This window comes from Fusarium musae, chromosome 4, assembly GCF_019915245.1.
Source record: "Fusarium musae strain F31 chromosome 4, whole genome shotgun sequence".
NCBI classification, from domain to species: domain Eukaryota; kingdom Fungi; phylum Ascomycota; class Sordariomycetes; order Hypocreales; family Nectriaceae; genus Fusarium; species Fusarium musae.
This window is the reverse complement of record NC_058390.1, coordinates 84,981-98,827: the sequence shown is the minus strand read 5'-3', so window position 1 is coordinate 98,827 and position 13,847 is coordinate 84,981. Positions and strand designations below refer to the sequence as shown.

The 13,847-nt window shown below is 46.1% G+C and overlaps 7 protein-coding genes across 7 annotated transcripts; 4 read left to right on the top strand and 3 right to left on the bottom strand.

Moving 5' to 3' along the window:
• Window positions 1-1,827: 1,827 nt before the first annotated feature.
• J7337_004982 (uncharacterized protein) lies at window positions 1,828-2,554 on the top strand (the record flags this gene model as incomplete). Its single annotated transcript, XM_044822666.1, has 3 exons — window positions 1,828-1,956; window positions 2,007-2,268; window positions 2,334-2,554. The coding sequence occupies 3 exons, from the start codon at window positions 1,828-1,830 to the stop codon at window positions 2,552-2,554; spliced, it is 612 nt and encodes a 203-aa protein (XP_044681157.1).
• Window positions 2,555-4,497: 1,943 nt separating this feature from the next.
• Window positions 4,498-4,833, top strand: J7337_004981 (uncharacterized protein; the record flags this gene model as incomplete). The annotated part of the gene is made up of 1 exon (XM_044822665.1): window positions 4,498-4,833. The coding sequence occupies one exon, from the start codon at window positions 4,498-4,500 to the stop codon at window positions 4,831-4,833; it is 336 nt and encodes a 111-aa protein (XP_044681156.1).
• A 1,247-nt stretch (window positions 4,834-6,080) lies between these two features.
• Window positions 6,081-7,589, top strand: J7337_004980 (uncharacterized protein; the record flags this gene model as incomplete). The annotated part of the gene is made up of 1 exon (XM_044822664.1): window positions 6,081-7,589. One exon carries the CDS (start codon window positions 6,081-6,083, stop codon window positions 7,587-7,589), a length of 1,509 nt encoding a protein of 502 aa, XP_044681155.1.
• A 682-nt stretch (window positions 7,590-8,271) lies between these two features.
• J7337_004979 (uncharacterized protein) lies at window positions 8,272-9,402 on the top strand (the record flags this gene model as incomplete). Its single annotated transcript, XM_044822663.1, has 1 exon — window positions 8,272-9,402. One exon carries the CDS (start codon window positions 8,272-8,274, stop codon window positions 9,400-9,402), a length of 1,131 nt encoding a protein of 376 aa, XP_044681154.1.
• A 231-nt stretch (window positions 9,403-9,633) lies between these two features.
• J7337_004978 (uncharacterized protein) lies at window positions 9,634-10,734 on the bottom strand (the record flags this gene model as incomplete). The annotated part of the gene is made up of 2 exons (XM_044822662.1): window positions 9,634-10,507; window positions 10,565-10,734. 2 exons carry the CDS (start codon window positions 10,732-10,734, stop codon window positions 9,634-9,636), a joined length of 1,044 nt encoding a protein of 347 aa, XP_044681153.1.
• Window positions 10,735-11,226: 492 nt separating this feature from the next.
• On the bottom strand, window positions 11,227-12,176 carry J7337_004977 (uncharacterized protein; the record flags this gene model as incomplete). Its single annotated transcript, XM_044822661.1, has 3 exons — window positions 11,227-11,606; window positions 11,661-11,842; window positions 11,893-12,176. 3 exons carry the CDS (start codon window positions 12,174-12,176, stop codon window positions 11,227-11,229), a joined length of 846 nt encoding a protein of 281 aa, XP_044681152.1.
• A 1,138-nt stretch (window positions 12,177-13,314) lies between these two features.
• J7337_004976 (uncharacterized protein) lies at window positions 13,315-13,843 on the bottom strand (the record flags this gene model as incomplete). Its single annotated transcript, XM_044822660.1, has 2 exons — window positions 13,315-13,360; window positions 13,425-13,843. 2 exons carry the CDS (start codon window positions 13,841-13,843, stop codon window positions 13,315-13,317), a joined length of 465 nt encoding a protein of 154 aa, XP_044681151.1.
• Between the last annotated feature and the right edge of the window lie 4 nt (window positions 13,844-13,847).

Here is a 13,847-nt window from a genome sequence, read left to right as displayed (position 1 = left end):
AATAAAGCGGGCCGGAATGCTCTCGAACAGACTCAGCCAATCTCAGTGTCTCTATCTCCAAAAAAGCAGGGATGTTTTTCGCTCGGCCAATTCCCGCTGTATTTCGACGCCCGTTGCACAAACGTTTCAATTGAGTTAAGCTTGGCCGCTTGGTCTCTTTCGTGACTCGTGATGTATTGTGAGAGAGTTTTGAACGGTGAGAAGTCCGTGGTTGAGAAGTCCGTTGGATGGTCTAGATCCAGAGGGATGGTTCAGATTTCCCCGCGATTTCATCTGCCGGAGCCGAAAATGACGAATGAGAGCTTTGTTGAAACATTGTCGCGACGGCTGGATGCCTGTCGTGGACTGTCTATTGAAGCTTAGCTATGGTTTGTTCATCTCAATTGGCTGTGCTTCTGTTCGGTTCATCGGCCGATCAATATAGCTGCAGACCATCACCAGCACGTGGCAATTGATCTAGATCAAGTTGGCAGGCTGAATTCCATCGCGCGACGAGATAGGATATCGTAGGCACAGCGCAATCAGTGCTCACGATCCCCCTTGCGCAACGCGCTATCATTGGTGTGTTGTATCGGGCCGACTCTGTGGCCAGCGTACACGCCTACCCTGAACTTCTTTGCGGTCTGTTTTGCAATCCATCTTTGCATCGTAAGCATAGAAGACAATGGAACAGATAGCATCTGATGATTTGGTATGTTTCACAGGTTCTCGGTGTTTATTTTTACCAGATTGCACATATGCCACAGACGGCACCGCAACAGAAACAATGATGTAAAGTTTTGTCTTGAAGATAAGATGCGCGCGGCAGGGAAACCGAGAAGGAAGATCAACCTCGTAGGTAAGTTTCAACCCCTAGAACGATCAGATATAGAAATATATATTTCAAAAGCTGTAATATATTATCTATGTCTTATCTTTACTAAAGTCCAACATCTGTGAGACATATGCAGAATTTTGGTAAAGCCTTAGAGTCCATAACCGAGGTCCATGAATTCCCAGCCTCCAGCCTCTGATGGTTCCACATGATGGTTGCTGATAGGCCAGTGGAACAAAACATCCGAGAAGTCAAGACCTCTCCCTTCTTGGTTTAGGGGCAGATCACACGCGAGATAATCGAGATAACATGAAGAGCAATGAGGGACAGCTCTGCTGCGGGAGCCAAACCAGACAATGACAAGATCTTGTATTCTGTACGTTAAATTCTTTGTCTCTCGTTGTTCATCCCATCTGCGTTTTCGATATTGCATTCTCTATACGCTGTGACTTTGTCTGCTTGTCTGCGCTTGGTCGGGGATAATAGCACTGAAGCCAATCAATCTGATTGACAGGACGTTGTCAATATAGAACAGGCAGAATACAGACTTTGCTCGTCACAAGAGTTGCAAGCATATTTGTTCAACCCAATCGCAACCTCAATGCCAAACAATTGAAATGCATGACAAAGTCAACAAATTCCGCCCCTTGCACTAAGCGAAAAAGATCTCCAAATGAGCTTAGATCAGATTGATAACCCACTACCCCAACCAATCAAACACCCGCCCACCATTCTCCAACTTCCGGTATCGGCAGAATTTCCTCACCAAGTGGAATTTCACTCTGGGGCCACGAAAAGAAATTACTCTACAATATCCCAATAGAGCTCAATTGTCTGATTTATATGGTAAACATGCTCCGCTTCTGTGGTCTTGGCAGTTGGAATCGGAGGTGTTATTGCTGAGATGGAGAAAATTTCACATCGTGACAAGATGCACCTCTCGGAGTTACTTTCCTTTATCTCTTAATATCTGGAAGGTGAACACGAGCCCGATTATCTGATTCATTGCTACCATGATTGGTACCGAGAAGGTTGATGACCAGGAGGGTCAAGTGTTTGCTGGTGAAGTCCATGATGATCCTGGTCATGCTCACGATGCTGTTTTTGGAAGACTCACCAATGACGGTCCAAATTACCGCAATGTGAGTATGCTCTGCCTACTGAACCTCAAATTTGTTAATGGTATGTGTAGGTCGGTTGGGTGGGCACAGCAGGTCTGATGATGAAGACGCAGCTTGGCCTTGGAATATTGTCCATCCCATCTGTGTTTGACACACTGGGAATGATACCCGGCCTCATCTGTCTTTGCGTTATCGCTGCAATTACGACATGGTCAGATTACATAGTCGGCACTTTCAAGTTGAGGCATCGTGAAGTCTATGGCATTGATGATGCGGGTGGCCTGATGTTTGGTCGTGCTGGGCAGGAAATATTTGGCTTTGCTTTTGGTCTCTGTAAGTCAAGGTCGCCCGTTATTGAAGACTAGGGTGGTTGAATTTTGACTGATACAATGGTCTAGATTGGACATTTGTTTGCGGTTCAGCAATGCTGAGCGTGTCAATCGGCTTCAATGCTGTTTCCAACCACGGAACTTGTACTGCCGTCTTTGTGGCTGTTGCAGCTGTTACCGGCTTCATCTTCGCCAGCATCCGAACCCTCGGGAAGCTAAGTTGGCTCGCCTGGCTAGGATTGATCTGCATCATCTCTTCAGGTTACTACATTCCCGCACCTCTGTCTTGACAATACCATGCTAAAGTCCCAAACACAGTCATCATCCTCACAATTGCTGTGGGTATACAAGATCGACCTGCAGCCGCACCCAAAGACGCAGTCTGGGTATCTGACTACGAGCTCTTCAAGAAGCCAAGCTTCACAAACGCTATGTCTGCCATCTGCGCATTGATCTTTGCTTACGCAGGCACCCCGGCCTTTTTCAGCATTGCTGCAGAGATGAGGGATCCTAGGCATTATACGAGATCTTTGATTCTGTGCCAGACAGTCATTAGTGCCTGTTATATCGCGATCGGCTGTGTGGTATACTATTTCTGTGGCTCGTATGTTGCTTCGCCAGCGCTTGGATCTGCAGGTGTCTTGATCAAGAGAGTCAGCTACGGAATTGCACTTCCTGGACTAATAGTCACAACTATGTTGACTTGTCATGTGAGTCCTCGTTTAAAATATCCAAACAAACTGTTGCTAAACCATAGATGTTCTAGCTAGCAAGCAAGCATGTCTTTGTACGTATCTTGCGAGGCTCCAAGCATCTCGCGGCCAATACCTTTACCCATTGGGCATCTTGGATAGGATGTACCTTCGGTATTACAGTCGTTGCATATTTGATAGCTAGCGGTATCCCCATATTTGGTGGGCTTGTTTCCCTTATCGGAGCGTTGCTTGCCACGTCACTCTCATTCCAGCCTATGGGATGCATGTGGCTCCACGATAACTGGAAGCGAGGGAAGCAAGATCGTTCGATCTCTTGGTCGGTCGGAGTGCTCTGGAGCGTCACTATCATCGTCTTGGGGACCTTCCTGACCATTGCTGGGACATATGCTTCCGTGGTCGACATTATAGCCTCATACAAAGTGTCTGGAGGTTCAGCGGCCTGGTCGTGTGCTGACAACTCGGGCTCTTCCTAGTCGGGCATGGGCAGACATTTGAGTTACGATGTCGTTATCATGTTAGCGACACGTATGACATCGGAATGCAGATAACTGCTGGCCGTTAGAGTTGGCTTTTGTTGAACTTCACACGATTGGCGGTATCGCTCTGCTTCACTTTGAAACAAAACGAGTTTCGCAGATCACGGAATGTTGCCCTTAAGGCCTAGAAAATAATAGGCCTCTACTACGATACATAAGAAGTCTACGATCGGGACTCATAACCCAGCTGGAGCTGATCTGAGTCCAGAACAGTGGAAGGTCGTAAAGGCATCTTTCCAATCTTCTATAATACTTAGTTAAACGATCAGAAATTGCTAATGGTAAGCTGAGCTCTGACATGATAATGTTCCCTGGCAAGCATCTGCTCCCTATGCTGGTTCGGATATTAAAAAAAAACTGAAAACCGAGCCAGAGCCAAGGGTATGCATGACCTTTTCTACCCCGATAAAACCCGTATGACTTGGTTCGGCCGCCGCGCATAAATGTGATCGTACCGGCATAGATATCTTGGTTGAGACACAGCTCCTTCTGCGTCTTGGAAAAACTGTCGGTGAACAGAATGTTGACTCGACTCAAAATATCTGGTTTCCTGTCCTCTGCTGCAGGTCGGCCGCCGCAAAGGTGGAGTAAAAGGTATGTAAGACAATTAAGTAAGAATGTATCGGGGATGTTGAACTGTTCTTTCTCCACTTCTGTAGCTAATAATATACAGAAAAATCTTATATACAGCCAAGTAGCCCTGACCTAATATATTACTAAGGTTAGTAATATACAATCAAGGTTAGCAATATACAGTTTAGGAAAATGTCTATTTGAACTAATACTAAACAATCTAGCTTTACATTTTGGATTCAAGCTATACGAGAATGAAAAGTAACCCTAAGATTTTCACAACCTATAAGTATTAGCCAGAAGCTCTATGGTAAAAGTATAAGGCTGCTTTTATTACAATAAGGCCCCATCGATATTAATCAGTTTGCGAATCTTTATATAAACTACAATACAACTCGAACCTCCACGATGAAGGGCATCTATACCATGTTCCTTGCTTTTGCTGCTGTACAGGCTACACCAACTGTTAACAGCAACTCAAAATCACTCAATGCCCGGGCTGTCGACCTCAAGGTTCAATACTACAAGGACGGCGGCTGCTCAGACTACGCTGTATCGATTTGGCCCGGTACTTCAAACAGCTGTTATGGATACAGCTACAGTAACACAAACAGTGCAAACATTGTTACCTGCGGTGGCAGGGGTGTTGCTTGCACCTGCTACATGTTTGAGCAGGACAACTGTAAGGGAAGCTCTGTTCGAACAGTTGCTCTATCAGGATACGGCTCCGCTTGCGTCAGGTAGCATTTCCCTCGACCTTTTGAAAATCTCATAAGTATTAACTTTATTCAATAGCAATTGGGGTAAGGGCTACAGGTCTATGCAGTGCTACACTACCCAGATAGCTTAGCTGTGAGGAGGATTTGTATAGTGCGAATGATGGTAAAGACGAGGACAGAGAGAAAGGGGAGGGGAGGGCAGATAATAAGCCGGAAGCTGTGGATAGTCCTGAGGGTTCTTGTGTTAGAGGACCTTGAGTTGTTGCTTGATGGTTGGTGGGGTACTGATTGCAGGATTCTGGTGAGCAGTTCTGAGCGATATCATAGACCCTATGCGGAGTGGCAAGTAATATTCAACAGACCTACAATACATGGGAGGCATTGGTATAGCTTCATTGGATAGTTAAACTAAGATTGGGTTTACTTAGCACCTCCGAGCAACTATCAATGTATCAGAAGCTTCAGCGACTCCACTATGCAGGTTCTCAGATCCCGATACTCGAGGCCCAGCACGTCCTTCAATGGTGCTGTGTCGATTTCCCAAAGGCCAGCTAGTGTACCACCCACCAGAGTCTTAGGAATCTTGTCCTTGAGCTGTGGATAACTATCTGCCGCCACCTGCGCAATCTGAGCATTACTCATTCTACCTTGCATCAAGGAAAACCTCCTGCCGCCCGATATCAACTTCTCTAATGCTCGAAAGTGAGCGAGAGAAACGTCTCTAAAGTCAACCCAGTACCAAGATGCTATATACAGTACTGGGAAGGATCTCGATGTCGATGATAAGTCAACGTCAAACTATGCTCATAATATTGGATTTCAATCTCGAAGGGGAAAGGATTTGCATTTAGTATAGGAGCTGAAAAGGGATCTGTTCCACTAACTGCCGACCCGTCTTGTGACGTGTCGTTGGACGTCACAATCTCCGCATGCTAAGTTGATGGACTAATAGGAAATCAACACGGTTCAGGGCCAGCTGCACCGCATTGTCAAAATGGTTAGATAAGGAAATCATTTACCTGAAGCTGTACAGCTAGCTTCACCTATGACGTACCCTACACTAATGCATTGTTGCGAGTAAGATAGAACTGATACTTTATGAAAATGTGTATTCTGGGTGCAGCATAAACATTTGGCAAGTATATAAGTCTAGTTAAATTGCTTAGTTATTAGAATACATCTCCCAAGACATTTTACTATTACTTACACCTATCCTCCATATTGCTCACTCTCCACCTCGTCTGCTTATCTCCACGCACGCCATATTCCAAAATGGGTATTAAAATCAGCGAAAAGTTTGTCAATGATCTAACCACCAAGCTTATCAAGGCCGCCGATGGTGGTAAAAGCCTGGAGGTAGCCGACCCCGAAGAGGTTGGACGATATGTCTGCTCCGTCCTGGCGTTGGGTTGTGAACTCATTCCTGTTGTTGGAAGCAGTCTCGGCGCGCTTGTCACACTGTTTGGAAGTATATTCTTTCACCCGAATGCAACTGAGAAGATGTGGGAGAAACTGAGAGATCGCATCGAGGCACTCGTTGATACCAAAATCGCAGAAACTCAGATGGTCATTCTTAGGAAGAAGATCCGAGGGTTTCGCGACAATATGGATAACTATAAACGGGTCTGGGAAGACTACAGGGATTCGACGGGTGAGGAACAGTTGAGAGCAAGGGATACGCTCAAAACAACTCATATCGGCTTTTTGATCGTGGTCAGGACTGCCATTCCCGAGTTTCGGGTGGAACAATTTGACGTACCTTCTCTTCCGTTATTTGCTCTTGCAGCCAATATCCACCTCATGCTACTATCCGATGGCATCAGACACGGCAAGGCCTGGGGCTACTCGGAAACGAACATCAACACCATGCGTGCCGAGTTCAAGAAGAAAACGTCGCCTCAGGGTGTTGCGGTACATGCAGCAAGCATCGCCTCGGAACAGAGCCATCTACTCAAAGGAGCTATTGCCACAGCCATCAACCAGGAAATTCCAATGAATGTAGTCGATACTTGGAAAGGTGCATATTCAGACCTTACTATTTATGCATCGGGATCCGCCGGGAATGGAGAGGGCTACGACGATCTAGACTATGTGACCTACGCCTACAAAGTCTATCGGAAGGGGCGAGGAAAGGTCAAGGCTTACAAGGCGGAACTCAATGACGCCGACAACAGAGGAAGCGCAGCTGCAGCCAGGCTTAGGGCCTACGCAGACTACGACTCCGGCATGATCATGAATGTACTCAACTACGCCGAGTACTGGCCATATCTGGCTGGAGACGAGATGCCAGAGTCTGTGTTGAGAAAATTGGATCGAGAGATCTACTTTGGCCCGTTTGGCCGTCATACGACTAATGCTACGTGGAGCGAGTCCAGTGAATCTCCTATCAGCGACCGTGGTCCTCCCATTACTTCCGCGTACGTGAGGGGATGGGATGACATTGATGGATTGCAGATGAGATACGGAGACTCCTGGGGTCATGCTTATGGATCGACTACTGGGGGTGCGCCCAAACAACTTGACCTCGCTGAGGACGAATATTTCTACTGGGTAAGCGTCTACTACGGACAAAAGCTAGGAAAGGTCAGGTTCTGGAATAATAAGGACAAACCTTTGGAATGTGGCAGTGGAAAACATGGATCGTATTATGGCTGTGCTGCACCACCAGGCTACAGGTTGACAAACGTCCACATAACTAAGTGGGAGAGCTTTACTCCGCCAGGCTGCGAGGGTATCATCTTGGGCTTCAGACCATCTATTATTGAGTTTACACCGAACTAGGCTGATTTGTTCTTATGAAAGGAATTGAGATTTCCAGATTTAGCATACCTATAATACGCAACCTTGAGCTATAATTAAACAGAAGCACTAGCTTAAGTATTATTTATTGTTTACTATAAAGACAGAATACTAACATGCAGCATACTAGATATTAGCCGGTTGTAATAAAGTAGATCAGCTTGACCCAGTAGGCCGTAGACAAGACCTGTTCTAAACAAAGAGCCAGATATGCGATCTGCAAATAAGACTGATAGCCAAGAACTGAAATAAGCACAGAAAGGTTAAAGAGCTTGCCTAAGCAAAGAACACAGAACAGAGAGAATGTACGGAAATGGGTTACAGGCTATTAGAAGAATTAAGAAGACTGGAACATAAAAGGCTTAAAAGAAAGTACTGTGTTCTTTACTACACTTTAATTATTACCATCCCTGGAAGCTAAGCAAAGTAAGAACAATATTAACCTCTGGCGTCTAGTAATGTAGTATAATAAAACAATTCTTAATAGATAGTACTGCTTGTAATATAAATAATTAAGCTTTTGCTTAATTAAAGCTCCTTTAAAACGCAAACAGCTACAGACTGACAGCAACAACATATACATTAAACACAGCTATTACTAAGCTAAGAAGAACCGAAAATGGATCCAATGTACCGAGAAAAACTGACATGCTTATTGCAGAGAATGTTTGAGTCATTTTTCATAGGAGGAGGAGTCCGAGGTTATAACAGTCTCCATGAAAATATCCCGATCGACATCAACTCTGAAGTTATCGAGCAAAGCCTTGCAGTTCTGCACCGAGACGGCTTCCTAAGTCAAGCACTCCGATCTTTTAAACACTGCGAGTTGAACTCTAAAGGTCATCAACATGAAAGAAGGCTTACCGAAATCGTACAGCGCTTAGATGATAAATATGGCGAATTCTTAAAGAGAAAGAACCTGTTAGAGTTTACAGTAAACAAGAACTGGCTTGAAGAGGCGCTCAAAATCCCTGCTGAGGGATCAATGCGATCAAGATATTACAGCGATTATATCGAGCCTGCAGTAGAAGCATCGGAAGACAAATGCCGATCTCAACTTAAGCATACAATCGACAAGGAACTGGAAGCGTTGACGGGTGTTGAAAAAGAGTCCTACACGAAGGATAAGGAATTGCTCACATTCTCTCCCGCTACAATCGAGCGCAGTTTCGCGCTTCTCAAGCCCTTCGACTACACAGAACGATATTCACTCCATTACATTCTCTTACGCAAGTACTCTGGTGATGGAAACATGACACACAAGGAGGCAGACCGAGAGGCGAAGATTCTCCTTGATGAATATAAGACAGAGCACTTTAAGAGCTTGTGTGAAGAGTCGAGAGAGTTGACCGACTGGCAAGAGCGAGAGACGGTGAGAGACTGGAAGTACTGGAAAGAGACAGAGTATGATCGCAGGGCGAATAGTGTAGGGTATGATGAGTTTGAGGATGATGAATCTCAAGAGGACGGGTTTGAAGATGAAGAATCGGAAGATGAAGAATCTGGAGACGACGAATCTGAAGGCGAAGAAGCTGAGTCTGAGGGTGATGGAGCATCTAGCTCGGCGGGTATGGATATCGATTTGCCGGAACCCGCCAGCGAAGATCTCACTACTCAGATCTCAGTGCTTCAGATTTCCAACAAGAAGTCAAATGGCGAAGCTGGCGGGGTGACAAAGACGGCCAAGAAGCGTCCTCTTGACAACAGCGACGACGCTGATGAGGCAGCCCCGTCAGGTTATAAACGCGCGAAGGTGGAACATTGGCGAGAGCGCTTTAATTTTGGATGGAGTTAAGTCTTTATTTTATGGTCTGAAGGTAGAAACGAGATCGAGATAATGGAAAGGTAAGTCATTATGTTTCCGTTTTAGAATATAAAAAAGTCTTATCATAACTTTGGAAAAATATGTACAACCCCTTCAAGTGACTCTGTTTTATTCCTAGCGCTCTGTAATGCAATGCCACCGAAAGCAACTTTCTGCTCAATTTAAGACCAATGCCATCTGACCCTTCACTGTTTACAATACCTAGGCGTTTAAAAGAGTCTCCACCTCCTCTGTGATATCCCTCAAGGGGAAAGATGTCCTGTTGCCAGGGAGGGTTCCATTGATGGCATCGCCAAAGAACTCGGTAACAGCATAGATACTATCGGAGATCTGCACGGACGCAACAGTGAATCCGCCCTGGCTGAGGTAAGGATTAGGGATGGTTCCGAGATTCTCGGCAGACTTCCACTTTCCATTGCTAGATCGCAAGACAACAGTGCCGTTGGTATTGTCACTGACCAGGAGAACAGTACCGGCGTAAAGCGAGGGCAAATGCAAGCCGTCGAGGTTTTGGCCCAAGGCCTTGTTGTCTTTAGATGTTGGAACACGAACTGGTTTACCCTTTGATGCTTTGATATCGAATTTGTAAAGCTGACCGTCTGTGTTATCGGTCACAAAGAGCGCGTCGCCTTTGCGGGAGATTCCTGAGAAGCCGTGGATGGTATGATTGGCTGGTTCAACGAGATACCACGGGACAACAGACTTTCCATCTGCGCTGACTTTGATCAGACTGCTGGGAAAGGTTCCGAGAACGAAAGTGTTGCCTTCGTCGTCGCTCTCACTATCCTGAAAACCACCGTATACACCGTCAGTCGCCTTGGTGAGGTTCGCTCGCCACAGCAAAGAGTTGTCTACAAGGTCAAACTTGACAAGCAAGTTGTCGCCCTCAATATTCTGGCCACCAGTATCAAAGGCAGCGCCAGCGTCGATGACCACAGAGAGTCGGTCCAGGGTGTCAACACGTACGCCACTCGAATGGAGCAAAGGGTTGCCACTGAGTCCAGGAGCTTCAAAAGTATGCACTATCTTGCCTCGGTAGGGATCCCAGGCGACAGCAGTTGCATTGTACAGGACGCTATAGTGAATGTCAGGGGTTTATCCCAATTGGTGGAAAAGACTCAAGGGTACTAACCTCGAGTATACAAGGCAGCGGCGTGTATCGAAGTCAACATTCTCAGGGTACAATTGATAAGCATCAATCGTCTTGTTGCCAGAAATTGATGGACAAGTGTAAGGTCGAGGGATTGAGAGTGCGAGGCTAGCCTGAACGGCCAGGCTGAGAAGAGATATCTTGGATTGCATGGTGATTACTGGACTTTTGGTTCGTCGACTCAAGATGTACGATGAGATTTGATTGATGATGTTGATGGTGAGCTGTTTTCGAGGCGGAATGCAACATCGTACTTATATATGCAAGGCTGCAGGGTTTATCAGATATTTTAATATGTTGTAAACTAGCCCTAATTGCTTTTACGTATGTTTTGTCATGCTTGCGGCTATGCCGACATTGGATTGAACTTTATTATGACAAAGATATCCGGTGGGATAGTAATGCAACAGCGCAGAGCGCGAGCTTGGACCCAACATGAAAGGAGCTAGCCGTAAATGAAGACCCACTGAGTGGGATACACAGTGGGATGCAGTCTGCTCTCCAAATGCCGATTGATTGGGCTTGAGGTTCTCTCGCACGTGATATCCCACTCAATATCCCACTCGGTTTCATCACATGGAAATAAGAACAAAACAAGGCGGACAAAGCTTAATTACTCTGAGTAATTGTCCTCAGTATGCTCACTAGTAGTCGGTTTCTGTTATAATAGAGTCCCACTCCTCCATTGTCTCCAAAACATCCCTGGCTTTGGCCTCAATCTCTTCGACCGCATCTTTCCCAACAGGAAGACGAAACGGGATGGTTCTCCCCTGGGCGCAACCCTCCTGCCTAACCAGGTCCAGTACAATTTTGACAAACCTTTCTGGGTTTCCAGGCTGCTTCAAGTCTCCACCATGAAGATGACTATGATGAGTTTCGGAAGCTGATTCGTAATCTGGAATTTGACTCTGCTTTGGCTGAAGATGGCCTGTTGACAGGAGAGGTGTTCGAAAGCGTCCGGGCTCCATCAAGAGGGTGCGAAGACCGAGAGACTTGGTCTCGTTATGCAGACTTTCAACAACACCTGGTTTTTCTGTTAGCACCGAGAGCTATTAGTGACAAATAACAGACAACCGACCTTCAAGAGCGAATTTTGATCCAGCATAAGCTCCAGTAAACTGGTGCCCGATCCAGCCTGACAAAGAACTGATAAAGACCATGGTTCCTGATTTATTGGCTCTCATATGCGGAAGCACTGCACGCGTAACTTTAATTGGCCCGAAGACGTTGGTGTCAAAGGAGGAAGCAAATTCATTGTAACTAGACATGTTAGCAAGGCCGATGATTTCATTGGCTAGGAAGAGCAATACCTAAGATCCTCCCAAGAGCCAGCAGCTACAAAACCGGCATTGTTGACCAATATATCGATACGCCCGTAGATAGCAATGGCCTTGGCGATGATTCGATCGATGCTGTCTTGTGAATCCGTGACATCTAGCTCAAGTACAGCTGCTCCTTGACTTGCCAGTGACTCGATCCTGACACTGTTTCGAGCGGTTGCGATGACTTTGTCCCCACGTGACAGTATCTGATGCACAAACTCCGATCCAAAGCCGGAGGAGCAGCCAGTAACAAGCCAAACGAGCTGAGACATGTTGATCAACAGAACAAATTTTAATGATGAACGATTGAAGATGATAGATAGAAAGGGCTGCTGAAGGCTAAGACAATTTGTGATAGTAGAATTAAAAGAAACATGACGGGAGATGTTGCGATTTTTATAACAATCTGATGCTTTGAGTAAAGAATTTGGCATTATGAAGCTTTGGCTTACAACGGCCAGAGAGTGGAGCTGCCCATATCCGGGCACGCGGGAATGTCAGCGTTGGGGCGGGCAAAGCGGAAGCGGGGCTGGAACTGGCTGTAGACTTCAGGGTAAGCAGAGCAGGCAGAGCGGGAATGCTAAAGTCATTGCGGACACACAGAAAGATAATATTGAACTGTTGAAACTTCTATCGGCCCTTTCATCCTTGGAATGATGTCAGCTATGCGCCTTGCTTCCCTCCAAATATGACATGTATTCATCTGCGTAGTTTATCAGTTGCCAATTTCGGATTTAGCAAGTTGATCAAGACTTACTGCAGACAGACCATTCGGACTTAAGAACTTGGAGCGCATTTGTGATGGCTTCCAGACCTACTACCATCTCCGCGTCATTGTTTTCCCTGACAAACCACGCGCACTCTGTCGCTGCGTGATACAAGCACCCAGCTAAAATAGGTGAATGTCTCGGTCCTTTGGATTGTTGTTGACCCGCGGAAACTATTTGCCTCGCCATCTGCGGTAATGTTTTGGATACGATATCTTGGATGCTTGCCAGAGATATCTGTTGCATCTCAACCTCGGCAGCCAACCTCTCGCGTGGCGTGGTGATGCTGGGCTCGTTGCACGCATATTCATTGTATAGAAGCAGTCGAGCTAAACTACACAGTGATAACGCCGAATGTAAGCTTTCCTGCGTCGTCGCGATGTCAAAGTCGTTATTCATGATCCCCTGATCCAGTGCTACCAAGACGATGTGCAGCTGCAAGGCCTCGGCAGTAAGTTCGACTGGGTTGCTGTCTTTTTCTCTGGCTTTTATGTGACGAAGAACCTTGCCAAACATATGGACAGCTTGACATACTCTTGCAAATTGCCCCATGGACGAGGGAGAGTGGAAGTTACGCGTAAATAATGCTTCGTTAAAACCTATTCGTCCATTCGTCCAGTCATCGTCGTTGCAAGGAAGAAGATCATTCGTGCTCGGATCTGGAGCAGCCATCAAGAGCTGTGGGGATCCTGCAACAACAACTCTAGTGATAGTCAATGATTAACCTTTCATGACACATGGGTCTGTACATACCTGTCAAGCATGACAATCGCCCACCAAGTGCGTCTTTGCTCCTCACATAACGTCCATGTCTCGGGTTCCATGAACAGTTGCTTTGCATCCTTCGGGCTATGTAGTCCAACCATGGTAGCCAGTCGCACAGCTTGTCCTATCGACAAGTATGCGGCAGGGTAGATACGATGGCCAAACTCATACAAGGCTAGCAGGGTGAGAGTCTGTACAAGTCGAACATTGATAGTTCCACCACTCTCAGCCATAAAACTGCCATGCTTTGCCTTTATATATGAAGGGTTACTTTGCGGCGATATGGTATGCTCATCACTTTGACTAATGAGAGCCTCAAGGGCCAAGAAGACCAGAACATCAACAACGCCCTGAGTTGAATCTTTTAGAGTCTTTATATCTTGCCTCAGTCGCTTGAGGCTGAGCATGGGC